The 24,679-nt window shown below is 50.6% G+C and overlaps 10 protein-coding genes across 10 annotated transcripts; 7 read left to right on the top strand and 3 right to left on the bottom strand.

The window, feature by feature from the left end:
- Positions 1–203: 203 nt before the first annotated feature.
- Positions 204–1,046, bottom strand: BROUX77_006842 (uncharacterized protein; the record flags this gene model as incomplete). Its single annotated transcript, XM_073751871.1, has 3 exons — positions 204–707; positions 780–893; positions 981–1,046. The coding sequence occupies 3 exons, from the start codon at positions 1,044–1,046 to the stop codon at positions 204–206; spliced, it is 684 nt and encodes a 227-aa protein (XP_073602989.1).
- Positions 1,047–1,532: 486 nt separating this feature from the next.
- BROUX77_006841 (uncharacterized protein) lies at positions 1,533–2,517 on the top strand (the record flags this gene model as incomplete). The annotated part of the gene is made up of 4 exons (XM_073751870.1): positions 1,533–1,535; positions 1,830–1,969; positions 2,171–2,396; positions 2,512–2,517. 4 exons carry the CDS (start codon positions 1,533–1,535, stop codon positions 2,515–2,517), a joined length of 375 nt encoding a protein of 124 aa, XP_073602988.1.
- An 843-nt stretch (positions 2,518–3,360) lies between these two features.
- On the top strand, positions 3,361–4,219 carry BROUX77_006840 (uncharacterized protein; the record flags this gene model as incomplete). The annotated part of the gene is made up of 3 exons (XM_073751869.1): positions 3,361–3,387; positions 3,510–4,039; positions 4,126–4,219. 3 exons carry the CDS (start codon positions 3,361–3,363, stop codon positions 4,217–4,219), a joined length of 651 nt encoding a protein of 216 aa, XP_073602987.1.
- A 3,524-nt stretch (positions 4,220–7,743) lies between these two features.
- BROUX77_006839 (uncharacterized protein) lies at positions 7,744–7,953 on the bottom strand (the record flags this gene model as incomplete). The annotated part of the gene is made up of 1 exon (XM_073751868.1): positions 7,744–7,953. One exon carries the CDS (start codon positions 7,951–7,953, stop codon positions 7,744–7,746), a length of 210 nt encoding a protein of 69 aa, XP_073602986.1.
- Positions 7,954–11,974: 4,021 nt separating this feature from the next.
- BROUX77_006838 (uncharacterized protein) lies at positions 11,975–14,042 on the top strand (the record flags this gene model as incomplete). Its single annotated transcript, XM_073751867.1, has 2 exons — positions 11,975–12,511; positions 12,567–14,042. 2 exons carry the CDS (start codon positions 11,975–11,977, stop codon positions 14,040–14,042), a joined length of 2,013 nt encoding a protein of 670 aa, XP_073602985.1.
- Positions 14,043–14,870: 828 nt separating this feature from the next.
- Positions 14,871–16,418, top strand: BROUX77_006837 (uncharacterized protein; the record flags this gene model as incomplete). The annotated part of the gene is made up of 1 exon (XM_073751866.1): positions 14,871–16,418. One exon carries the CDS (start codon positions 14,871–14,873, stop codon positions 16,416–16,418), a length of 1,548 nt encoding a protein of 515 aa, XP_073602984.1.
- Positions 16,419–17,335: 917 nt separating this feature from the next.
- Positions 17,336–19,043, top strand: BROUX77_006836 (uncharacterized protein; the record flags this gene model as incomplete). The annotated part of the gene is made up of 3 exons (XM_073751865.1): positions 17,336–17,561; positions 17,631–18,757; positions 18,954–19,043. 3 exons carry the CDS (start codon positions 17,336–17,338, stop codon positions 19,041–19,043), a joined length of 1,443 nt encoding a protein of 480 aa, XP_073602983.1.
- Positions 19,044–19,177: 134 nt separating this feature from the next.
- BROUX77_006835 (uncharacterized protein) lies at positions 19,178–20,095 on the top strand (the record flags this gene model as incomplete). The annotated part of the gene is made up of 1 exon (XM_073751863.1): positions 19,178–20,095. The coding sequence occupies one exon, from the start codon at positions 19,178–19,180 to the stop codon at positions 20,093–20,095; it is 918 nt and encodes a 305-aa protein (XP_073602982.1).
- A 1,662-nt stretch (positions 20,096–21,757) lies between these two features.
- BROUX77_006834 (uncharacterized protein) lies at positions 21,758–22,092 on the top strand (the record flags this gene model as incomplete). The annotated part of the gene is made up of 2 exons (XM_073751862.1): positions 21,758–21,930; positions 22,062–22,092. 2 exons carry the CDS (start codon positions 21,758–21,760, stop codon positions 22,090–22,092), a joined length of 204 nt encoding a protein of 67 aa, XP_073602981.1.
- A 777-nt stretch (positions 22,093–22,869) lies between these two features.
- On the bottom strand, positions 22,870–23,779 carry BROUX77_006833 (uncharacterized protein; the record flags this gene model as incomplete). The annotated part of the gene is made up of 2 exons (XM_073751861.1): positions 22,870–23,359; positions 23,769–23,779. The coding sequence occupies 2 exons, from the start codon at positions 23,777–23,779 to the stop codon at positions 22,870–22,872; spliced, it is 501 nt and encodes a 166-aa protein (XP_073602980.1).
- Between the last annotated feature and the right edge of the window lie 900 nt (positions 23,780–24,679).

The following is a 24,679-nucleotide window of genomic DNA, read 5'->3' as shown; positions in this document are numbered from 1 at the left end:
ACAAGATGTAGGCTATAGATTATATGATGCTGCGGTTCTTCGCTTGATAAACATGTGGTAATAGGGCGATATAAGAGAACAAGGAAATGCACAAACAGAACAAACAAAAACAGGCTTTCCCAAAAACGCCACACCAAGCCTAGCTTAGGCAACAAAGACTGTAAAGCAAAGATAGCACAGAGCGGGATGGCATATTCTGCAGTCTATGAGAACCACCAGAACATGAGGAAACAAAATGCAATGAAGGAGCCCATGATGATGCTGTCTCTCCGCTTGCGCGCTGATATTTGGGCCATAAGCTGGTTTAATCCAGGCACCTGGCTGGCAGCATGCGTGATACGCCGGCCGATATTCTGAAGCGTCTGGCTCTGGATGACAAAGTCATCGCGGACCGCATACGCCTGGCTTAGCACACTGTCTGCCATGTTATGGCTGTTGTCGATGCGGTTGCGCTCGTCCAGCATGTAGTCCGCTTCGGCGGCCTCCGGGTTGTTTGCGCGGTACTGGTCAATGTCATCGCGCACGTTGGAGAGTAGGTTGGCGCGATCGCGGGCTTGTTGCAGCGCCGTGCGCAGGCGGCCAAGGTCGCGCTTGTGGTCGGACAGCTTATCGCGAAGGAGCTGCAGATTGTTCTGCTTCAGCGCTGATGATGTAAGGGTCGGATCGGAATCAAGGAGGCGGCCAAGTTGGCCAATCACGTTTTCGCGCTGAGGACAGTCAGGAGCTTGTCAGTATGATCAGAGGAGCAAGGTTCTGGCAGAAGATGGCTAGGGTGCTACCTTTTCCAACAAGCCTTTCAGTTTGTCCTCTGTTGCCCGCTCCTCGCTCGTTGGTTTCGCGGGGATGTTCGGGACGTGAGCATATTGCGAATATGTGTGGAATGCCGTTTCGGTCTACATTGTTTCGTCTCACATTAGCCTGGCTTCTGGTAGCTTCAAAGATATCAAGGCTAGTCCCAGCCCTAGAGCACATTGTCATACCTGACTCTCGAGAGTTCGAGCTTGCTGGCGAAGCTGGGCCCAGCCACTGTTGCCGGATGATGCCATTATTGGTAGGCGGGTACTTATGCGTGATTAGGTCGATGCTTCTAACCCTCAACTCAATGACGTGTGTTTCCCCAAGACTCCAGATATCCCATATAGGTCTCAAGCTCTGGACAACCCCTGTTATTGTATTATGTCAGCCGGCTTAGTTATAGCCAATAGTATGTAACAGGCAGACCCACTGCTACCTATCCCTGGAATGCAGGCTTCAAATATAGTCACGTGCAAAAAATATCTTATCAATTGGTCGTCTCCACCATTTATCGATAGGAATGGGATTTTGTGCCGTCAATTTTCCGACCGTCTTTCGCACAGAAATCATATTAGGGCTTTTGCCAAATTTTGCTGTGCTACCAAAAAGTGGAGCCTATTGGACACCAAGATCTGGTTTTCTTTGCAACATAGAGTTCAGCGCCTCTGCCGTTGATTCAATTATACCCTCACAAGTACGAATCTTTAATCCGACGCCAGACGCCGAAATATTTCAAAATGGTGAGTTGAAGATGAAGTGATTTGAATCACCAGGAGGAATTACATTTCGACAACATCATCGATTTCCGAACGACATATCCGTGATGACACCCATACAGCCGACGACAACCCAATGTTCTACCCGATCACGCGCCTCTCAACAAAACATTTTCTCGCTACCTGATATACACACTGCCGAAATGACTACCCTCATCAACAAGTTAACTCAAAGACACCAACCCAGATGATGGACGAAATGCTCTGCGAATCAACGATGCCAAGACGAAATACTGACGTCGTCTTCTCGAAATTTAGTCGACGGGAAAGGTTAAGACCGGCCAGCTCTGGAACAAGAAGAAGGAGGACCTCACGAAGCAGCTCGGTGAGCTGAAGACTGAGCTCGGCCAGCTTCGCATTCAGAAGGTTGTCTCCTCAGGCAGCAAGCTGAACAAGATGTGCGTATTTTCCAACTGCAAAAAATCTACTCTTTACCGACCTCTGCCCGCAAAAGTGCTGTGATGGGCTTTGACTGGCCTTGAAAAACAGCGTGTTTTATTCCCAGCGATTCGATAATTGCCTTCCAATCTATTGTATCAGCCATACACTTTTGAACGACGAACCCATGCAATTCAGGTTTACTAACATTGATTTTGTAGCCACGACCTGCGCAAGTCCATTGCCCGTGTCCTGACTGTTGTCAACGCTAAGCAACGTGCCCAGCTCCGCCTCTTCTACAAGGGCAAGAAGTACGCTCCTCTTGACCTCCGTGCCAAGCAGACCCGTGCCATCCGCCGCCGGTTAACAAAGCACGAGGCTTCCTCCACTCTGGCCAAGGTCCAGAAGCGGAGAACCCACTTCCCCCAGCGCACTTTCGCTGTCAAGGTGCGTTTTATACCATACTTACCACCCAGGTATCCTGATCTTGAACACCATTCATGATCTAGAACTTGGGAAACTTCGCTACACAACCTCATACTAACATTTTATTTCTCCACAGGCTTAAGTTCCAACCTGTCTTTCTCGGTTTAACGACATGTGGCGGCGATCATATGGTGGGTAGGACGGCGCTTGGTTGACAAAAAAAAGAACTTATTTCTCCTTGAACACATCAGCATTGGTCTATGGAATTCGGATTTGGCTTTTTGCATTATGTTTGACGTTTGCATGAAGCAGCCCACGGGATAGGGCCATCTAAATAAGGCTTCGAATTTCTCCACCACTGCCATCGAACCGTATATGACTGGCCATGGTTTACTACCATTGAAAAGTATGGATTGCCTATTCTCTGCTTTCTATGGGGAAAATTAGCCAAAATAACGTTGGTTTAGATGGTGTGCGTATAGGCCTGTTCAAGAAGACATTAACTAAGCGACATGTCTCTGCTATAGAAAGGCTGAGGATGTAAGATGAACAAAAAAATACAGAATACATGAGTAAAAAAGACAGATGATGAATAGACGAATAGACAACAGTGTTAGTGGTTGGGTGATGCCAAGGGTAGTGACGTTCGTCTGAATGTATGTATAAATACTTGTGCCCCATCAGTACAAGTATTTTTACCTGCACTACTGTTACTCGTTTGGCGGGGCAGGTCCAACCATTGTTTTGTAGCTTCAGAAAGGCTCGACGAGAATGGGAACCCGAAAAGAAACGCGCCGTTGACAAGAGGAAAATAATTGAACACCTAGTTGCTGTATTACTAGAAACGTCCTGCTTGTGGGCTAAATCTGTTGAGAGACTAAAGGCCTGTGGCGTTCGTGCAATTGCTGCAGACTACATTGCGAGTCATTGTCACCGCCTCTCTTCCTTTATACTTGTTTCCTGCGTATTGACTGCAAACTTCGCAATGTACGGCGATAACGGCAACAAACTAGTGAGCTCCCACTGGCGGTCGGCGTGTCTTCTTTCTGTTTCACGCGTCTGCACCTATTGTTGTGTGCCCCCCTCGCTAACCCATCCGCGCGCGCCGCTGCGCAAGCCCGCCGCGACCAACAGGTGCAACATGCCAAACGAACGCAGAACCTCGTGCACCTACCGACATATCAGACGGAGCTAGTACGCGACGTAACACGCGAGATCCGCGACCTGAACCGCGACGTGCAGACGACGCTGGCGCCGTTCCAGGGCTCCTTCGATCCGATGCGCGACTCGGCCATCGCCACCGCCCTGCTTGTCAACTACATGGCCATGCGCCGGAACAAGCGCTGTCTGCTTGCCTACCACCGCACGCGCGGCGACAAGCTCGAGGAGCTGGTTTGGAAGGGCTACGATATCGCGGATCTGTCAGCGGCTGGGTCTGGCGCGACGGCGGCGGGGGCTACGGCTGGCGGAGCGGCGGCTGGCGAGGTCAAGAGCAATCTGAGCCCGCAGGAGGAGGAGTATGTGCGCCAGTATAGCGACTTGCTTGCAGCGTACAAGGGCCAGTGGACGGATATCGACCTGACGGGTACGTTGGAGCCACCGAGGGATCTATTTATTGACGTACGAGTGTTGAAAGACGCTGGCGAGATTGAGACAGAATATGGGTAAGTTGATGGTGCTAGCGGAGTTGATCTTGGGGTCTCAAGATGTTGGAACTCAGTTATGATCATTCACTGACACCCTCTTCTAGGCCAATCACGTTGACAAAGAACAGTCAGCTGAATGTACGCCAAGGCGATGTCGAGCGCCTGATAGCCCAGGGATATCTACAAAAGCTCAACTAACAAAGAACGAGTTGACTGCAGGTAAGGGTGAGCGAGCATGAGGCCAAGACCATGAGTGATGTTTTCCATGTCGGAGTTTGGTTCCATTTTCAATTCTGAGTTTTCATCACAAAGAGAAACGGCAGGCCGTTTTCCTACGGATGGTGTAAAATATACATAATAACCAAGACTCTCTTTTACCGTTTTCTCTTGAAAGAACGATTGTTATAGGCTCGATCTGTGGTTGGGTGTAATTTTCTAGAAACAATAACATGAGTTCTAGATTTGGTAACATTGAAAGTGTTCTCAAGAGAGGACATGACTTTTCTGATAGCTCAGACTTAGGAGAGGTTATTTCTATTGAATCATTGGATCTTCTGTCGCGGAGAGAACTTTGGGTTAACTAAAGTCGGGAGTCGTCAGATAATAAGGACGAGGAACACCGGCAACAAAGAAAAGATCAACAGCTCTAGTTGGAATGAACACCAGAGAAACATGGATGCTCCTCTAATAAGTGTACGTGTACCTCAGTCTTGTCATTGCCGAAGTGACGTTATGCCAGTGTTGGATTCTTGGTGGAACAGGATGACTTTTCTTTGGTAGCTACCTATGATTTGGGAGTCATCTTCTTCCGTGCTTTTGTGTACACATGTCTCAGAGTATAGATTGGGTATGATTGGCATGCAACTATGGGAACGGCGCTCAGATGGCGGAGAGTACGGGACTACCCATTCCCTGGATTTGCTCTCCGCAGTAAGAGAGCTTGATGGCGGCTCAGAAGCCTATCGGAGAGGTCCTGCTTTCCGCATTGTAAACTTCATTGCTGAATTCAAGGGAATCGCTGTTATTAGCGCTTGCAGAGCCAGTGACATATTAATATGATTTTTTATTCACATCTAATCTTCTCTCATTCAGTTCGATGATAGGACCCGCCACAGCGGTTCCCTGAAGTGTGTCAAGGTATAGGATGACCTATCTCAAGATCATGAAGTGAGTAAGCACATAGGGCTTGACCTCCATTCAACCGGTTCTAATGCACTATGACACCAGTTCGGCAAATAGGCATGTTTTCAAAACAACACAAATTCTGTTCCAAAAGAGAGCGTGTTCCCAAGTGTACTAATGTCATCCCCCAACGATGTAGTGTCCCTACTTTTCGCAACATGCGAAAGAGCTTCAGGTCTGAGACCAGCGACCACCTACGCGGTCCCGAGACTTTAGAGCCTCATAGTCCATAAACACTTAGAGACCCTTGAAAGGCGCATGTTCAAGGTATTCAGGAAGTGCTTCCTCAACCCCTCGGGCATATGTTGACAGCACTCGATATGTGGGATGAGATACAAAGAGCAAAATTAGGAATAGAGTCATATGACCACAACTTCGATGAGCTTTGGAAACAAACAACTTCCAGAATGGCTAGAGCGTGAAGAGCCAAGGAGTCTTGGGATCAGTAGAAACACCCCTAGATGGGAGTGAACATGTGGCTCATCTGTCTCTTGTTGTTGTGTAGCCCCTGGGCTACTTGCAGTACTATACGAACTAGCAGCACGAGAAGTAGTGTAGTTATATGGAGCGCTGCTACGTAACTTCGTAGTTCAAGCTGGGGTGCTATCCAGATGGTCATTTAGATGAGGCAAAACTCTTGTATAGGTGATCGTGACTTTGCAATTCCGATATCTACCAACATTTATAAGGAGAAATGGCGGAAAATCAGGGGGAAAAAAGGGATAAACGCTCGATGTGATTTGGACTTGACTATGTTTGACTTCCACCCAAAACACTAGGAGACAGTGACGCTGAATTTGTGACCGGGCGGATGTTGAATGCCCCCCTGTTCCGCACCCCCGGGTGATTCGGGGGTGTCGCTCCGGACCGCGCTCTTCCCTTATAGTCCGTCTTGTCACCCCCTTCTATCACATACGACCATAGCCTGCGGAAAATACGGGGTCCCGTCTGCTCCCCCTTAGTCAAGCCACAGAGCGCCGAACCAGTAGTATGGTGGGTGACCACATGCGAATCCTCGGTGTTGTATGTTTTTTGACCTTTTGCTCCACTGGGTTTCACGTTACACAAGCCAACAACACCATTCAGTGATGCTCCAAACCGATCTGGGCACGCAGTGAATTCCGCGCCCGGGTCACTACCGCATTTCGCGCCTGGTGGGAGGCAGAGGGTCGCAACTCCAGACCTCACCTGCGCCGCCCGGTGCAGGCCCCGAAGAAGGCTTGGACAAGTCTCCTTGACGAGACCGATCGCAACCTCGCCCGCGCGGTGCTGACAGCTTTGTCAGGACACGGCGACTTTGCGGCCTATCACCGCCGTTTCGAGCACGAGGACGCCGTGCTCTCCTGTCCCCTCTGCGGAGCCGACACGAGCCCGGAGCACATCTGGGTTTGCCACCACAACCCACAGCGGGTGTCCAGCAGCTTCTTTCAGAAGTTGATCGGTACCAAGCGCGGAGCCTGCTGGCTGGCCGCCAAAGCAGCCAAAGCCCCCACGGCCCTGTTGGCTCACCGCCGCATGAGGCCGGACACGCGGGCGCAAGACGCGGCCCCTCCCGCGCTCCCTCTGCCACCTGGAGACGGCGTACCCTCGGGGTCTCCCCCTTAGCGCGTTTGCGCTGCCATCACCTCCCTTTTTCCTACTTGTTTCTCTCTTTATTTGTACTTCCCTTTGTTGTTTCCTTTGTATTTGTTTTTATGTTTTGCCTGCATCAGCGGCGAGGCCAGGACTCTGGGCCAGGTTTGGGGCCACACAAGCAAAGGACAGCCTCTGGGCTGGGCGGGTGGACACACTTTAGTCATTACACTTTGTGCGGGGGGTTTCTGTATGCATGGTTTGGATTTTGGGTTTCTGTTTCTGTATGTAATTTCTGGTACTACTTGTAGTCCCCTGTCGTATGCCGAGAATACCTCGCGAGTAGACAGGTAAATAAAGAATCAATCAATCAATGCTCCAAACCGATCATCATTTTGCGCAGCCGCGAGCCGCGAGCGAGATTTTGCGTCGTATGCGAGGAGTCCCTCGCGAGTAGGCAGGTAAATAAAGATTTTCAAATCAGGCCCCTCATCAGTAAACATTTTGACAAAGACTTTCACATTTCATTTTCAAATCATCACACAAATTAATACTTGTACTATCCTGGAAGTTTTGTGAAATGGTGTTTATATTGATACGAATATCTGCTACTCACCCAGTGGACCTTGTTTTGAGAAAGCCCAGTCCCCTGGATAGAACTGCAGCTGTTCCTATAGTGACTCGTAGTGGAAGAGAGTTGACCTCCCAACTAGTCGGTCATACTGCTCAGAACAGAAAATGTGACATCCAAGCTGATACCAAAGATATCAACAGAGCCGAGAGAAAAAAGAGAGACCAAAATAAAGAAACTTAAAGAGGGCTTGATGCTATTCCAGTCTCACTAATACAACAGCTGTTAGCAAAACACAAAAGAAGAAATAACAAAGGCAAGAAACTCACTACAAGACCGAGTCCATCTGCATCACCCTCAGTACTGGCAGACATCTCAAGGATCGTACAGTCGTGGTTTACATCACGCTGCAGCCGGCAAAGGTGCCAGAACGCTGGATCGAGCAACCAGCAAAGGTGCCGGAACGCTGCACCGAGCAGCCAGCAAAAGTCCCAGAGCGCTGAACCGAGCAACCGGCAAAGGTGCCAGAACGCTGAACTGAGCAACCGGCAAAGGTGCCAGCCTTGTTAGCGGACTTGGAGGAGGCGGAGGTCTTGATGGCGGCCATTTTGAAAGATTGGGTTGGTTGGTTGGTGTTTGAAGAAACGAGAAAGAGATGTAATAGATGAGTGTGCGGTGCGGTGCAGAAGAAGAAGGGGAAAGCATCAGAGACACGGTGGATGGGATAGCTATTTTATACAGGGTGAGAGCTTTGTGGTTCATCGCGAGAACTCTCATCTAGTTTGTATGTGAGAACCACATATGGCAGACAGTCTTGTCGGCTTAGAGGCATCTTTCATCTCGGTCACACATTGCATATTGTTTTCTTCTCGCTACCCATTGTCACTCACGTTCAAAGCCTGCCGTGCATTAGATACTTCCCTTATTGCCATAGTGCTGAAGCTAGATGTAGGTGCATCTCAATGTTGAATGGCTATCTTACCAGTTCATGCGTGTGAAACCAGCCCATTCATACTTTCGAACCACCCTCCCCTCAGCTTCAGCCTCTATTAAAGAGACAATCTTAGCGTTGTCTCTTGCCCACAGTTCTCTCACCAAGCTTCAGCAATATCATGCAAGTACTTGGCTTTAGCTTCCTTTTCCTCTTTAAGAAAACGCTGTCAAAGACGTTGACATTGTGTGCCACTCCCCCGTCATACAGAATGAGAGAATTAGACAGACAGTGTTGGAAGCTCTAACAACAATCAAAAAATATGGATATCTCGGATATTGTGTCGAGTGAATAGCCAAGCTGACTTGGTGTTTGAGTGGGTTGAATGGACAGTCGCCCCATCATTGTTCTCATACCCCTGTACGGCGTTCGATATTCAGGCAGCTGGAAAGTTAGCCGTGGACGCCAAGCACAGCCAAACTCCTCACTCAAAACATTCCAGCTTTCAGACTCTCAAAACGTGGTTGTGTCCAAATGTCGAGAGATCTTGTAGTCCCCGAGTGCCGGGATCAAAGAGAAGGAAACAACGGAAAAACAGAAAAAAAGGTTTTGCATTGTCTGAAGCTCTAAGACAGGCCCGGTCAGCGAAGGAGGTCGATTTCCCAGGAATTTTTTGATTTGATTTTATTCTTTTACGTCTACCTACTGTTATTTCGCAGCAATATGACGGCGATTCCCAGGGTTTTTTTTTTTGTTGTTGTTTATTTTTACGCCGTGTTCCCAAGGGTTAGGGTTTACTATCACCTGATAGTTTCTTTTTGCTTAAAAAATTTTCAACAATCCACCCGCCCGGTTAGCTCAATCGGTAGAGCGTGAGACTCTTAATCTCAAGGTTGCGGGTTCGACCCCCGCATTGGGCTCAATTCCCAGTGCTCCAGATCATCTGGATTCTTTCGAACCTCCTTCGGGACATCTCTTTGGCTGTATCGCGACTTTTTTGTGTAACCTCGCGAAAGGTAGGCCAGGGCTGGTGTTGATAGGTGATAGAATTGGGGGGGAAGGGGGGTTTGTTTTTGGCTCCCTGTGTAGTGAATGGGTTGTTTTTTGGCCCGTCTCGCGAGTAGAATGGTTAATACAGACGGCTGTATAATTGTTTTTCATGTAGCCTACTCTCACTTACGCTTTTTGGTGAGTCTCTTTTTTTTCTGGTAGGTGGATTAAAGCCGTATTGTCCCAGTGACTGACATGTTACAATAGATAGCATGACTACCTATTAGTTAGTCAAGTCAAAACTCTGAGCAGCGGTATTTTTGGCTATAGAGCCCCTAGGAGCAAGGTTGCTCATCCCTTTTAAAATGACCTGGTCTCTTTTTTCATTCAACAACAACCTGCGTGTTTTCATCTCCAATCATGAGGCTGTTTGAACCCAGAGACCTAGTTACGCCATTCCCAGATAATGAAGTTGTCCTTGGGAAATACCTTAGGGCTAGCAATGCAAAAACCGTAATCTTGTTTTCATTCCTGAGGGCACTAAGAGTCACTCATGTTTCCATCGACTAGACTAAACCCATAGATCATTTGTTCTTCTCCAAGTGGTTCGACGTTGTTCATGGCCTCAATCTTCGCTAGGGTTAACTGGTTGTTTCTTGCTGGATCTATTTTCGGCAAAAGATAATTTCAATAAAATCCAACCTCGCAATGAGAGCGAACCATGCAAACGAGTGAACTTTTTTTCTGATGCGCGATGGTGCGATTTAATTATGGGTCTAGGGCTCGGTTAGCTGCGGCCTCTTGTACCCATTTTAACCGCGCCGTCAACAACATCCAAGCTTAACGTAGCGATGGTCTCCTTCCTTTGCCCTGAAAACCGTGCTGCGTTATTGTGGACCAGTATGTCAGAGACGGCGTGGTGGCCTTGAGCTAGGACCATTAACTGCAGCTAGGCAGCCATGTCAAAGCTATACCGCAGCTTTTATACAGGAAGAATCTGGCGATCCTGGTGGTCCGGCGATACAAAGTGCTGTGGGAATGGTCGCCATACGGACGGGAAGACACTTAAAATGCGTGAAGGAAGATCTGATATGGCCCAGGCGTGCCCATGACTTGCATGGAGACCTTGGACATGAGCAAATACCGGCAAACGGCAAAAGTAACCAGCCTTGTAGTTACTTGCAACCAAAAGGGCACAAGAGAGCATTTGGGATGTATACATTTGACCAACAACATGAAAAACACATGTTTTTTGTGTATAATTGCGTCTTTATAATGAGCATGGCACGTTGCCCAAGGAAGCAACAATCCAGAAGCTGCAAAGAAAAGGTCTGACTCGTCGAATCTTCGAAAACTTTAGGTTACACAACATTGTTAGTCAACCATCACATACTCAGCTATCCATAACCCATAGACAAGGCGGATATCTAGTCTCGTTTTGTAGGATGGCCTCTTATTGCCGCTTGGGGGCTGAACTCGATTACACATCTAGCCTCCGTATTCGCAAGGGCCAAGGCTACGGTCAGTAGCTACCCTTGCTCGGTGTACTGCCGGTTTAGGGATCTTTGTCTTGGTGAAACCGATGTTGCTGGGCCGTTATTTTGGGACTTGCTTTTCCTCCATAACGGGTTTTTACCGAGGCTTTTCGACCCTCATTCTTCCGGGAAAAATACTTTATTTTGCTGCCTGGCGTGCATGATTTACCAAGCGGGATTTACTCCACAAGTTTAGCAGCTTAAAAGTTCTACAATGACAACTACACCATCTCCGTCATATTCCCGCCCTGTCGGGAAATGTGTTTCCGCTCCCATCTCCGCAAATCATGTAGGCTATCCATGGCAGCGCTGGTCGGTGGTAATCCCATCGGGACTTTGTGTACTGAGACTTACAGCCTCAACTCTAACTGTAATAAACTTGCTGCTAACATGATCCCATACCTCGTGCTCATTGCTGTCATGGCCTAGTCATATGTACACGCGCCCTTCGCCCATTGATATTACACACTTGATTCTAGCTTATACCCCCACGCCAAGAAGAGTCTGGGTATGGTGGAGTTTGACGTTTTTATCTAGCCAAGTTCAAAATCAAGTAATAATGTCTTAGATGTACCGCGACTACACCGCTATACTAGTGTAGAGAGAACTTGACATCAGAAAATGTATCGTGACTTTGGTCTTGGTGCTGAGTATAGAATAGTTATATAGATAAACTACACGCTAGACCTATGTGTCACTTCAGCAGCGTACTACCATACGCAATCTTTTGCTTGAGAGTTTTGCTACTTGCAGAAATGTAGATCATAGGCCTACTAGCGAAAACAAATGCCAGCAAGATATCAGTAGAACGAGGGTAAAGGCGCACTACAGGAAGTCAAAAGGACAAAAGAAAGATAAAAATCCAAGATAAGGTATTAAGAGACTAGACGTGGGTGTGTAGATAAACAAAACTTCGATGGAACAATGACCCACCCTACAACATTTGGTACGTGCTTTGCTTTCTGGCAGACATCGCGATCTCACTTACATCTCATTCTCAGTACTTAAGACGTGTTTTTCCCATGTGTTGATTCTAACTTTCTTCTTTTCACTCACATCCACCATCTCATCAGTCTCTCACATCTACTCATCTTGACTCCAATCACCGAGGATTTGTTGACTGTGTCTTGTTTTGCGCTTCTCTTCTTGGCTTTATCCTTCACTTCCTGGTCATGACGAAGCTCACTTCTCTTGCGCTCGTGGCCTCGGCTTCTCTTGCGACTGCGCAGACGTACCAGCGTCTGGGTACTTGCCCCAAACTTGGCTGCGTTCTACCGCCTGACCAGGCCGACTTCCTCCCTGGCCAGTACTTCGATCTTCGTGTCGAGGTTCACGCTCCCCTGAACGGCTCCGAGGCCTTCAACAACGGCGTCCCCGATGAGGGCTTCACTGTCACCATCGGTAAAGTTGGCATTGATCCTAAGCCCATCACTGAGTTCTTCAAGGTCCGGGAGCCTGAGATTGAAAAGTGGCAGTTTGGCTGGTATGAGGATATGTTTGCGGAAGATGCAGGCTCTAGGAGCATGGTAAATGTTGCGTCGAGAATTTACCGCCGCATCGCTCTCACTGAGCCCGGAAGCTACGAGGTCACTCTGACTTACTACAACGGCGAGACCACGGTCGCCAACTGGGTCGTGCGCCCGATTTCTACCCAGCGCAAGGCCAAGAACGTTGTTCTTTTCATTGGCGATGGTATGACTACTAACATGGTAAGCTTTCTGTCCTATTCCAGAACATACTGTATATCACTAACCACATCCCTAGATCACTGCTGCCCGCCTACTAGGCCACAAGTCTATCAACGGAAAGTACCAGTCCCGTATGACCATGGATACCTTCCCCGTGCTTGGCCACCAGATGACCCATTCGGTTGACTCTTACTTGACCGACTCTGCCAACTCAGCAGCTTCATTGTTCAGCGGCCACAAGTCCACCGTGGACTCTATGGGTGTCTACTCTGACTCTTCTGCTGACGCATTCGATGATCCCAAGGTTGAGACCATTGTGGAGCTCGTTACCCGTCTGCTTAGCATGCGCTGGGGCGCTGTTTCTACCGCCCATCTCCCTGATGCTACCCCCACCGCCCTGACTGCTCACACCCGCACCCGTATGCACTATGGTGCGCTTCTTGACCAGGCCCTGAACGGTATTACCAACTACACCTGGACAAACCATGGTGGCCCCGAGGTCTACCTTGGTGGTGGTGCTGAATACTTCTTTCCCAACAAAAAGTCCTACCAGGGCAAGGACTACTATGCTGCTTTCTCTGACAAGGGCTACACTATTGTGAACGACAAGGCTGCTTTGAATGAGTTGACAACCGACTCTCGTGCTGTGGGTGTCTTCTCCCAGGGCCCTATTCCAGTCTGGCTGGATCGCAAAATTTACACCGAGAACCTTGCCAAGATGAAAAACCACCCTCGTGAAAAAGACGGCTCTGCTCTCGATGTCCCAGATCTCAAAGACATGACTAGCAAGGCCATTGAGATTATGAAGGCTAGGAGTGAGAACGAAGGCTTCTTTCTCATGGTTGAGGCTGCCTCGATCGACAAGCAGATGCACAACCTGGACTATGACCGTGCTCTGGGTGACCTTCTGGAGCTTGATGACACTGTTCGCAAGGCTATCGACCAGCTCAAACAACTTGGCATCTTTGAAGAGACCCAAATCGTTGTCACTGCTGACCACGGTCACGGTTTTGATGTCTTTGGCTCTGCTGACACCAAGTACATTGCCGAGACTGAAAACATGCGCGACAAGCGCAAGGCCGTTGGTACCTACGGCCAGTCTGGCGAGTCACAGTACACCAAGCCTGTCCCCGGCATCAGCTATGGTACTGGACCGAATTTTCCCATGAATTGGGAGCCCCGGTATGCCATTGCAGCTGGTGCCGCCGGTGTTCCTGATCGCCGTGAGAACTACCGCGTACATTCTGAGGGTCCCCGCTACCCTGTCATGGAACGTGAGGGCATCAAGGATTTCTTCGTCAATGACGAGGATTCCCCTGATGGTCTACTTCTCAATGGCACACTGGGACCCTTGGAGTATAGTGGTGTCCACTCACTAACCGACGTTCCTGTCTTTGCTCTGGGCCCTTGCCAGGCTGATTTTGGTGGTGTTTACAACAATGTTGACGTGTTCTATAAGATTGCTGAATGTCTGGGTCTCGGTGTTGCCCGCACTGATGACGGTACCACTTTCGAGGAGCGTCCCAGTCGCCAACCCGCTGATCGCTTTTAGATGGAGCAAATAATTTCGACGGAGAGGAATTCAAAGTGTGATAAGGTAAAATGTGGCCAGATATACCTGTTAATTAGGAGTAATTTAAACGATCTATACCTGTGAAAACAAGAAGTGCACAGGCGTTGGTGGCCGCAATCGTCTATGATGTGGAGAGCTAACCATGAGTCATGAAAGTCAGAGAGTGGAAGCTAGAATGCAGGCGAAGTAAATTGACATAACTTGACTTGATTCAACATAACTAATCTTCATGAATATTAAACATCCATGCATAAGGCGGAGATATACCATGATGAGAGTTTGAATTTGAACTTGGAAGCCATCATTAACCTGTCTTGACTTAACTGTATTTGAGATGACCAAGCTACATGAAAAACAATTATACAGCCGTCTGTATTAACCATTCTACTCGCGAGACGGGCCAAAAAACAACCCATTCACTACACAGGGAGCCAAAAACAAACCCCCCTTCCCCCCCAATTCTATCACCTATCAACACCAGCCCTGGCCTACCTTTCGCGAGGTTACACAAAAAAGTCGCGATACAGCCAAAAAGATGTCCCGAAGGAGGTTCGAAAGAATCCAGATGATCTGGAGCACTGGGAATTGAGCCCAATGCGGGGGTCGAACCCGCAACCTTGAGATTAAGAGTCTCACGCTCTACCGATTGAGCTAACCGGGCGGGTGGATTGTTGAAAATTTTTTAAGCAAAAAGAAACTATCAGGTGATAGTAAACCCTAACCCTTGGGAACACGGCGTCAACAGTCAATCAGCGAAACGACCACAGACTTACAAGAATCAATCGAGAACAATCCCCTTATCCAGAAATGGAGTGCGACGATGCACCAGGAAGCGCCCAGGTGGCGCGACCCGCGAAAGACCAGCCCACGATCAGCGCAACGGACGCGCACACGGAGGTCGACATTGAGATGGTCAACACGAACGACGTCCAGCCAGAAACCGAGACCGACGACGCCCAGCAAGAGACTCCGACCAGCTCGTCAATGGAGCTGATGATTGTCGACAAGCCCGACGAACAAATCGAGAAGAATGAGGGCTCGACACCGTCCAACACCCCCAAGGAGAACGAGAAGCGTGGGGCGGCCACCGAGAAAGACCGCAATCTCGCCATGGCCAGAAAGCACATCGCAGGAGAGATGAAGAAGATAGAACTGCGCGCTGAGGCGTACCTCTGGCTCGCAGAAAAGATCCCCGAAATGTGCAACGAAGCCGTCGCCATGGCTAAAGGCGACGCGAACGTGAGGAAGCTGGCAGGACACGTGTCCCAGGAGTTCAGAGCTATGCTCCAGAAGCTCCAAGGTGGCACTACCCCTGCCCCTTCAGGCAACCCTAAGAACGACAAGCAAGGGTCTGCCAAAGCCCCGAAGCCCACACCGGGTTACACGAACAACAACAACAACAACAACAGGAGCTACGCAAGCACTGCGGCAGAGGCCGACGGTGGCAAGGGACAAGCAGTCACCCTGAAAAAAAAGACTGCCCCCAAGCCCAAGACAAAGACAACGACAACAGAGGAAGAGAAAAAAGTGCGAGTTTTTGTCCGAGGACCAGCGGCCGCAAATGAAGCGGACGCCAGCAACGAGATCGCCAAGGTCCTTGGCGGCAAGCCCGCCGAGATCCAGATCAAGAAGGTGAACTCGGGCTGGGCGTTCTACACGACCAAGGGTGCGGTGTCAGCCGAGAAGCTGAACTGCGTCAAGGAAGCGTGTGGGGCGAAAGCGTGCGAAATTGACAAAAGATGGACGCATGCACGCATCACTGGCCTATCAGACTTTTATGTCGTAGGCGAGAACGGACCGGTGACTAAGAAGAACGAAGAATGGTTCATCGGACAGATAACGGAGCAAACCGGTGGAGAAGTGAAATCCATCAAGTGGCAATTCGAAACCGAGAAGTACATGGACGCCACACTCCGTATTGCAGTGGACCTACCCGAGGGCCAGACCCTCCCCAACAGTGTGAAATTCGAGGGGAGCTCAAACCCGGCCACGGTCAAGAAGTGCCGGACCCCCTCACTGCCGCTGTGCCGTACCTGCTGGGCGACACACCCGACAGCGGGGTGCAAAGAAAAGCCACGGTGCCGCCTGTGCGGGAGCGCAGACCACAGAGAGGGGCAACACGCTGGATCCCGCGCCGCATGCATCGTGTGCAAGGCTCCGGACCATTCGGCAGGGGACCCCGCTTGCAAGCGAGGCACTCGCCCGAATCGCACGACCCCAAAGCCAACGGAAAACACGCCAGCCAACCCCCAGGACGACAACCAGGCTCGCAAGAGAAAGAGACTTTCCCCGGCGGAGCAGCCGACTCCGCGGCCCGAGGTCATCCGAGAACGCTCCCAGCGAGATGAATGTTAGGACACCTAACAGTATGGAGCGTCAACGTGGGAAGAGGGGGACCTAACCATGAACTGACTCTACGCGAAGCCGTCAGGCAACGGGTAGACGTCGTGTTTGTGCAGGAGCCCTGGATTGGACCGCGTAAGGACAAAACGAAGTTCCACCCAGAATTCACTCTGCATAGCCCGAGAGAAGGATGGTTGGATCGACCACGGAGCATCGCCTACGTGCGGAAAGACATCGAGACACTTGAAACAAATCAGGCCCACCCGGACCTGTGTCCAATCCGCATCAAGACGACAAAGGGCGTGCTTCGATTTTTGGGAGTGTACAATGCGCCGGAGAGGTGCTTGCGAGCCGGTGAGGGATTGCAAGAACTGATGCGTACAGAAAAAGAACACGCATGGGTTGCATTGGGAGACTTCAACGCCCACCACGGTACATGGGACACCAACGACAAAGAAAACAACGACGGGATGACCCTGGAAAATTGGCTGACTGACCAAGGGCTGACTGTGCTGAACCAGAGAGACGAACCAACGCACAGAGCCGGGAGGGTGATAGATCTGGTCGTGGTGCCGCACGCGGCGGTAGTGAAATGGGAGACCCGCATGAAAGTTGTTCCCGGAAGCACAAGCGACCACGAGATACTCGAGCTAGAGATAGAAGCGAGAGCGTCTCGAAAACGACCAGAGGCAAGGTGGAGACTAGGGAAGATGGATGTGGACCGTTTAGTGGCGGAGTGCGCAAGAGAGAACAGCGGCCTGGAGTGGCTGCTCACCGGTAGCGGAAGCGGAGCAGACAGAGCGGACGACCTTGCCGGGAGACTAGTCGCAGCAGTGGGAAGGGCACTGGATGTGTCGACACCGAAAACACCACCCAACACCGACCTCAAACCATGGTGGAACGAAAATTGCAAACGGTGCAACGCCAGGATGAGAGAGGCACGCGACAAAACTCGAGAAAGACTGGGAGACCTCACATTGCGAGCGGCATACGTCAAGGAGCAAAAGGCAATGCAATGGGCGGTCGTCCAGGCCAAGAAGGCCCTCATGAGTAAGATCATCAACGGATTCAACGAAACGAGAGATGTATTCCGCGCGATCAAATGGGCCAACGACAAAACCGACAGACGTATTCCACTGTTGCAGAGACCAGACGGTACGAAGACGACCTGCACAGCAGAATCCGTGGCTCTCCTTCTCGAAACCCATACTAAGCCACACACAGGCTCTGAATGGCGGTTTCAGGAGCCCAACCCCGACGCAATTGAGTGGCCCCCTCTGTCTTCGGACGAGGTGAAGGCTGCCATCTGGAAACCTGCGAACACTGCGCCGGGAGCGGACCGCATCCCCAACGAGGTATGGAAAAGGGCGTGGAAACCTCTAGGTAATCTGATAACGGGACTATATAACCTATGCCTAGACAGCGGACACCACCCGAGCACATTCAAGAAAGCCGACCTCGTGGCAATACCGAAGCCAGGACGCCCACGCCAAGCACCACGCTCGTATCGCCTAATCTCACTTCTCCCCACTCTGGGCAAAGGCCTCGAGAGAGCAGTGGCTAGGCGGCTCGCGGAAGAGTCGATAGAGAGAGAAACCATCCCGAGAAACTACATCTGCGCCGTGCCAAAAAGGGCCGTTACCGACATGCTCATTGAGCTCCGTGGAAGAATCGAGGACGCCCAGGATTGGAAAAAGGTCACCTCAATTTTCACATTCGACATCAAGGGAGCTTTTGATGCAGTTGACCCAGCGAGAATGGAGCACCGCCTGATTGAGAACCGCTGGCCAACGAAGCTATGCCGATGGGTCAGAAGCTTCATGGAAGATAGGGCTGCAAGCATGCGCACCGAAGGAGGCGTCGCCACAACCCTTGTAGGAGGTTCCCTCCCGCAAGGCTCGCCGGTCTCGCCAGTGCTGTACATGCTCTTCATGGCCCCATTGTACAAGAAAAACCCCGCACTTCTCGGATACGCAGACGATGGGTCTCTGGTGGTTAGTGGTCCTGCTTTTAGCAAGAACTGCGAAGTCATCCAAATTCTCATGAGGGAAGTGTTGAGGTGGACGGCCAACAATGGACTGGAGATCGACCCCGGAAAGTCAACACTGCTGCACGTCAAGGGCAGAAGAAAGGTCGCAGGAAATCCGTCCGTCACAGTGGAGGGTCTAGGCACGATTGAACCCACCCCGGCTAATGCCTCGATGCGATGGCTGGGGCTGCATCTAGACGCCAAACTTCTCTTCGACAAGCACATCGCGCACGTGACCGCGGGCATCAACCGAGTGGCGAACGGCCTGAGGTATCTGGCCGGTTGCTATAAGGGAGCAGATACGAAAAGCATGCTCCATGCGGTACGCGCGTGCGCTCTGAGCAAAGCACTCTTTGCGGCCAGCTCTTGGACTGGGACGGAAACGACAAAAACGGCCTCAGACAAGATAAATGTTGCCCTTAGAAAATGCTTACGGGCGGCTCTCCCTATGTATCGCACCACGCCAAGAGAATGCATACACCATGCGGCAAGCTTTCCACCTTTCGGGCTCCTCCTAGAAGATGAAAAGAGACGAGAGGCGGTACGATGGCACAGACTCGACGACAAGCATCTACTTCGAGGGCCGCAGTACAATCCAGTGGTGGTGAGGCTGCGAAAACTGCTACCTGCCGAAATGGAGAAGCACACCAGGCTCAGGCCAAACGCAGCTGGGCCAGACATGCCGTCTCGAACGTGGCTGGACAAGGAAAAAGAGGCAGAGGCACACAGAGCGGAAGTTGAGATGGCCACCCCGGGAACGATCATTGCCTACTCCGACGGCTCGAAGCACGAGAATGGAAACGCGGGCGCGGGTTGGGTGATTACGGAAGATGGGGCCACGCTAGAGGAAGGGCACGTAGCTCTGGGAAAATGGATGGAAGTGGCCGACGCTGAGGCGATTGGCGCTCTCGAAGCAGCGAGGCGGGCCACGGCGCGCGAAGGTACCGAGGAAATCTGGCTTTGCCTGGACAACCAAGGAATAGTGAACCGCCTCCGCAACCCATCCACCAGAAACAGCACATCTCAGGACGTTATTGATGAGACAAAGACAACCCTTCGCCGCTGGGCGAGCGAGAGTCCTGGGAGGAGAGTCCATGTGCTGTGGGTCCCAGGCCATATGGGCTTGGAAGGCAACGAACTGGCAGACGCGCAAGCAAAACTGGGGTGCCAACAGACGACAACAGAACCCCGCGTCAGCCTGGCCGGAGCACGGAGATGGAGGCGAGACCGTCTAAGTCTCGAATACGGGGAATGGTGGCAGAAGCAAAAAGGATACCGCCCACTGGGAACTGGTGTCCCCGCCGAACCCCCCTTCCGTGTCTCCCGCTACGACGGCCTCACCAGGATTGAGCTAGGCCACATCCTGGCCGCCAGAACCGGAGATGGTGACTTTGACGAGTACCATGACCGATGGGAACACAACTGTCCACGCGGGTGCCGAGCTTGCAACCAGCCAAAGGAACGAGGACACTGGTGGACATGCAGGGCATTGCCGAGGCCGTGGAGCCAGAGATTTGCTGACAAGCTTCTGAAAACAACAAAAGCAACAAGTCACGTTGCCAGCGTTTTACGCCGCAATCTCAAGTTCCTTGAAGAAAGACAACAGCCCGAGCGCCTCGAGACTACCCAGCCACTACCCACTGCCAGCACCGAGACATGAAGGTGGGATTTTGAAGGAGAGATGAGAGTGGAAGAGAGATGGGAGAGGAAGGTTAGATTGGGAGGAGACGAGGTAGTAGGATCGGAAGGAGATGTCGAGAAGGATTCCATGAGGAGGTTTTGGGGGGCCCTTTTCCCGTCCACCAACTACAGAGGAGGGAAAACGTTCAAAAAAAATGCAGCAACGGCCATGCCCGCAAGAGGACAAAACCACGCGTAATCCGCCGGGGACAAACCCCCGTGCCGAGAGCCGGTGGCCTTTTAGACTAGACTACACGCGGTTTGTTGCAAACCAAAAACACCAGGTAACCAACCCTGGAACCCCGCAGGTTCGCCCCCGGGCTGCGCTGGACAGAGAGTCCTCCTGGCTTCAATGCCGGACCCTAAAAAGTCACAGGAGATGCTTGAAGTCTACGCGCACCTGCAATCGCTGACCGCCCGGGAGTAGTTTGGAAGATGACATCGCCCGACTGCTTCCGTCCGGAATATGCCGTCGTATTGCTGCGAAATAACAGTAGGTAGACGTAAAAGAATAAAATCAAATCAAAATCAAATCAGGGAACACGGCGTAAAAATAAACAACAACAAAAAAAAAAACCCTGGGAATCGCCGTCATATTGCTGCGAAATAACAGTAGGTAGACGTAAAAGAATAAAATCAAATCAAAAAATTCCTGGGAAATCGACCTCCTTCGCTGACCGGGCCTGTCTTAGAGCTTCAGACAATGCAAAACCTTTTTTTCTGTTTTTCCGTTGTTTCCTTCTCTTTGATCCCGGCACTCGGGGACTACAAGATCTCTCGACATTTGGACACAACCACGTTTTGAGAGTCTGAAAGCTGGAATGTTTTGAGTGAGGAGTTTGGCTGTGCTTGGCGTCCACGGCTAACTTTCCAGCTGCCTGAATATCGAACGCCGTACAGGGGTATGAGAACAATGATGGGGCGACTGTCCATTCAACCCACTCAAACACCAAGTCAGCTTGGCTATTCACTCGACACAATATCCGAGATATCCATATTTTTTGATTGTTGTTAGAGCTTCCAACACTGTCTGTCTAATTCTCTCATTCTGTATGACGGGGGAGTGGCACACAATGTCAACGTCTTTGACAGCGTTTTCTTAAAGAGGAAAAGGAAGCTAAAGCCAAGTACTTGCATGATATTGCTGAAGCTTGGTGAGAGAACTGTGGGCAAGAGACAACGCTAAGATTGTCTCTTTAATAGAGGCTGAAGCTGAGGGGAGGGTGGTTCGAAAGTATGAATGGGCTGGTTTCACACGCATGAACTGGTAAGATAGCCATTCAACATTGAGATGCACCTACATCTAGCTTCAGCACTATGGCAATAAGGGAAGTATCTAATGCACGGCAGGCTTTGAACGTGAGTGACAATGGGTAGCGAGAAGAAAACAATATGCAATGTGTGACCGAGATGAAAGATGCCTCTAAGCCGACAAGACTGTCTGCCATATGTGGTTCTCACATACAAACTAGATGAGAGTTCTCGCGATGAACCACAAAGCTCTCACCCTGTATAAAATAGCTATCCCATCCACCGTGTCTCTGATGCTTTCCCCTTCTTCTTCTGCACCGCACCGCACACTCATCTATTACATCTCTTTCTCGTTTCTTCAAACACCAACCAACCAACCCAATCTTTCAAAATGGCCGCCATCAAGACCTCCGCCTCCTCCAAGTCCGCTAACAAGGCTGGCACCTTTGCCGGTTGCTCGGTTCAGCGCTCTGGGACTTTTGCTGGCTGCTCGGTGCAGCGTTCCGGCACCTTTGCTGGTTGCTCGATCCAGCGTTCTGGCACCTTTGCCGGCTGCAGCGTGATGTAAACCACGACTGTACGATCCTTGAGATGTCTGCCAGTACTGAGGGTGATGCAGATGGACTCGGTCTTGTAGTGAGTTTCTTGCCTTTGTTATTTCTTCTTTTGTGTTTTGCTAACAGCTGTTGTATTAGTGAGACTGGAATAGCATCAAGCCCTCTTTAAGTTTCTTTATTTTGGTCTCTCTTTTTTCTCTCGGCTCTGTTGATATCTTTGGTATCAGCTTGGATGTCACATTTTCTGTTCTGAGCAGTATGACCGACTAGTTGGGAGGTCAACTCTCTTCCACTACGAGTCACTATAGGAACAGCTGCAGTTCTATCCAGGGGACTGGGCTTTCTCAAAACAAGGTCCACTGGGTGAGTAGCAGATATTCGTATCAATATAAACACCATTTCACAAAACTTCCAGGATAGTACAAGTATTAATTTGTGTGATGATTTGAAAATGAAATGTGAAAGTCTTTGTCAAAATGTTTACTGATGAGGGGCCTGATTTGAAAATCTTTATTTACCTGCCTACTCGCGAGGGACTCCTCGCATACGACGCAAAATCTCGCTCGCGGCTCGCGGCTGCGCAAAATGATGATCGGTTTGGAGCATTGATTGATTGATTCTTTATTTACCTGTCTACTCGCGAGGTATTCTCGGCATACGACAGGGGACTACAAGTAGTACCAGAAATTACATACAGAAACAGAAACCCAAAATCCAAACCATGCATACAGAAACCCCCCGCACAAAGTGTAATGACTAAAGTGTGTCCACCCGCCCAGCCCAGAGGCTGTCCTTTGCTTGTGTGGCCCCAAACCTGGCCCAGAGTCCTGGCCTCGCCGCTGATGCAGGCAAAACATAAAAACAAATACAAAGGAAACAACAAAGGGAAGTACAAATAAAGAGAAAAACAAGTAGGAAAAAGGGAGGTGATGGCAGCGCAAACGCGCTAAGGGGGAGACCCCGAGGGTACGCCGTCTCCAGGTGGCAGAGGGAGCGCGGGAGGGGCCGCGTCTTGCGCCCGCGTGTCCGGCCTCATGCGGCGGTGAGCCAACAGGGCCGTGGGGGCTTTGGCTGCTTTGGCGGCCAGCCAGCAGGCTCCGCGCTTGGTACCGATCAACTTCTGAAAGAAGCTGCTGGACACCCGCTGTGGGTTGTGGTGGCAAACCCAGATGTGCTCCGGGCTCGTGTCGGCTCCGCAGAGGGGACAGGAGAGCACGGCGTCCTCGTGCTCGAAACGGCGGTGATAGGCCGCAAAGTCGCCGTGTCCTGACAAAGCTGTCAGCACCGCGCGGGCGAGGTTGCGATCGGTCTCGTCAAGGAGACTTGTCCAAGCCTTCTTCGGGGCCTGCACCGGGCGGCGCAGGTGAGGTCTGGAGTTGCGACCCTCTGCCTCCCACCAGGCGCGAAATGCGGTAGTGACCCGGGCGCGGAATTCACTGCGTGCCCAGATCGGTTTGGAGCATCACTGAATGGTGTTGTTGGCTTGTGTAACGTGAAACCCAGTGGAGCAAAAGGTCAAAAAACATACAACACCGAGGATTCGCATGTGGTCACCCACCATACTACTGGTTCGGCGCTCTGTGGCTTGACTAAGGGGGAGCAGACGGGACCCCGTATTTTCCGCAGGCTATGGTCGTATGTGATAGAAGGGGGTGACAAGACGGACTATAAGGGAAGAGCGCGGTCCGGAGCGACACCCCCGAATCACCCGGGGGTGCGGAACAGGGGGGCATTCAACATCCGCCCGGTCACAAATTCAGCGTCACTGTCTCCTAGTGTTTTGGGTGGAAGTTAAACATGCTCTAATCAAACCAGGCCTGAACCTGCAACACGGCAGGTCCTTACGCCGAAGTCATGACGTCGGAAGCAGGGTGGCTATGTTGACAGTCACACGGAACAATGCCCTCAATATGTTATCATTTATTTCTTCAAGGCACTACAGTATTTATATGGACTACGATGACTTTGTGATATGGTAAGTTAGGGGGGAATATACATAATACATTTAGAACATGAGAACTTGGGATATAGTGGAAGTATAGAAGTAAGAAAGAGGAATGTGTAAAACGAACGTTTTCAAGACAAGTGCCAGTGAAAACGCAAACTTCAACTTGGCTGCTAAAGACAAGCCAAGTACTGTTTAGTTGCTACTCAACGTTTTATCTAAGTTTTGAGTCATGTGCTCCTGCAGAGTCTTTCCTCGAATACCGGCTCAGCGGTCTTCGATTATCTGACAAAAGGCCAAGAGTTTCGGCCATGCACAGAGCCTGACAACCTCGAACTATTTTGCTCCTCGAGTTCACGAGCACGATAGGGTACCCAGCCATGATACTAGTCCCTTAGTGCATCATGTCAACTCGCACTCTTATATTCACCCTCTCCGTGAAAGCGCCGACTCTGGTTTGGCCGTCCTGAGCGGGGTGAACGTATTGTCTTCCGGGTCGTTCGTGATCCTGGCCCCGAAACTAGGCCTTGCCCCTCAGTTCTAGTCCTTTGCTCGGCTTTACGCCTTCGCCATCCCCTTCTAGAGAGAATGGTATCATTACTCTGTTGGTCTTCCCGCACGTGGTCTAAACACCCACGGCTTGACTGAGTAGTCTTTTCCATTTGGCATGTATTCTCCACTGCTTGTATTCCTTGAGCAATGATGGCGATTCTGCGAGTTTGGCTTCTAGTTTCCAGGTGTTGTAACTACTCAATTGGCCATTCTTACCACTTGATCTTGTACCACAGCTGGTTGCCATCTTTCTTGTGGT

The sequence above is a fragment of the Berkeleyomyces rouxiae genome, assembly GCF_048999995.1.
Source record: "Berkeleyomyces rouxiae strain 22BRR77 chromosome Unknown BrBRR77_ptg000009l, whole genome shotgun sequence".
In the NCBI taxonomy this organism is placed as follows: domain Eukaryota; kingdom Fungi; phylum Ascomycota; class Sordariomycetes; order Microascales; family Ceratocystidaceae; genus Berkeleyomyces; species Berkeleyomyces rouxiae.
Note: the sequence above shows the minus strand (reverse complement) of the source record. Positions and strands in the feature narration are given on the sequence as shown.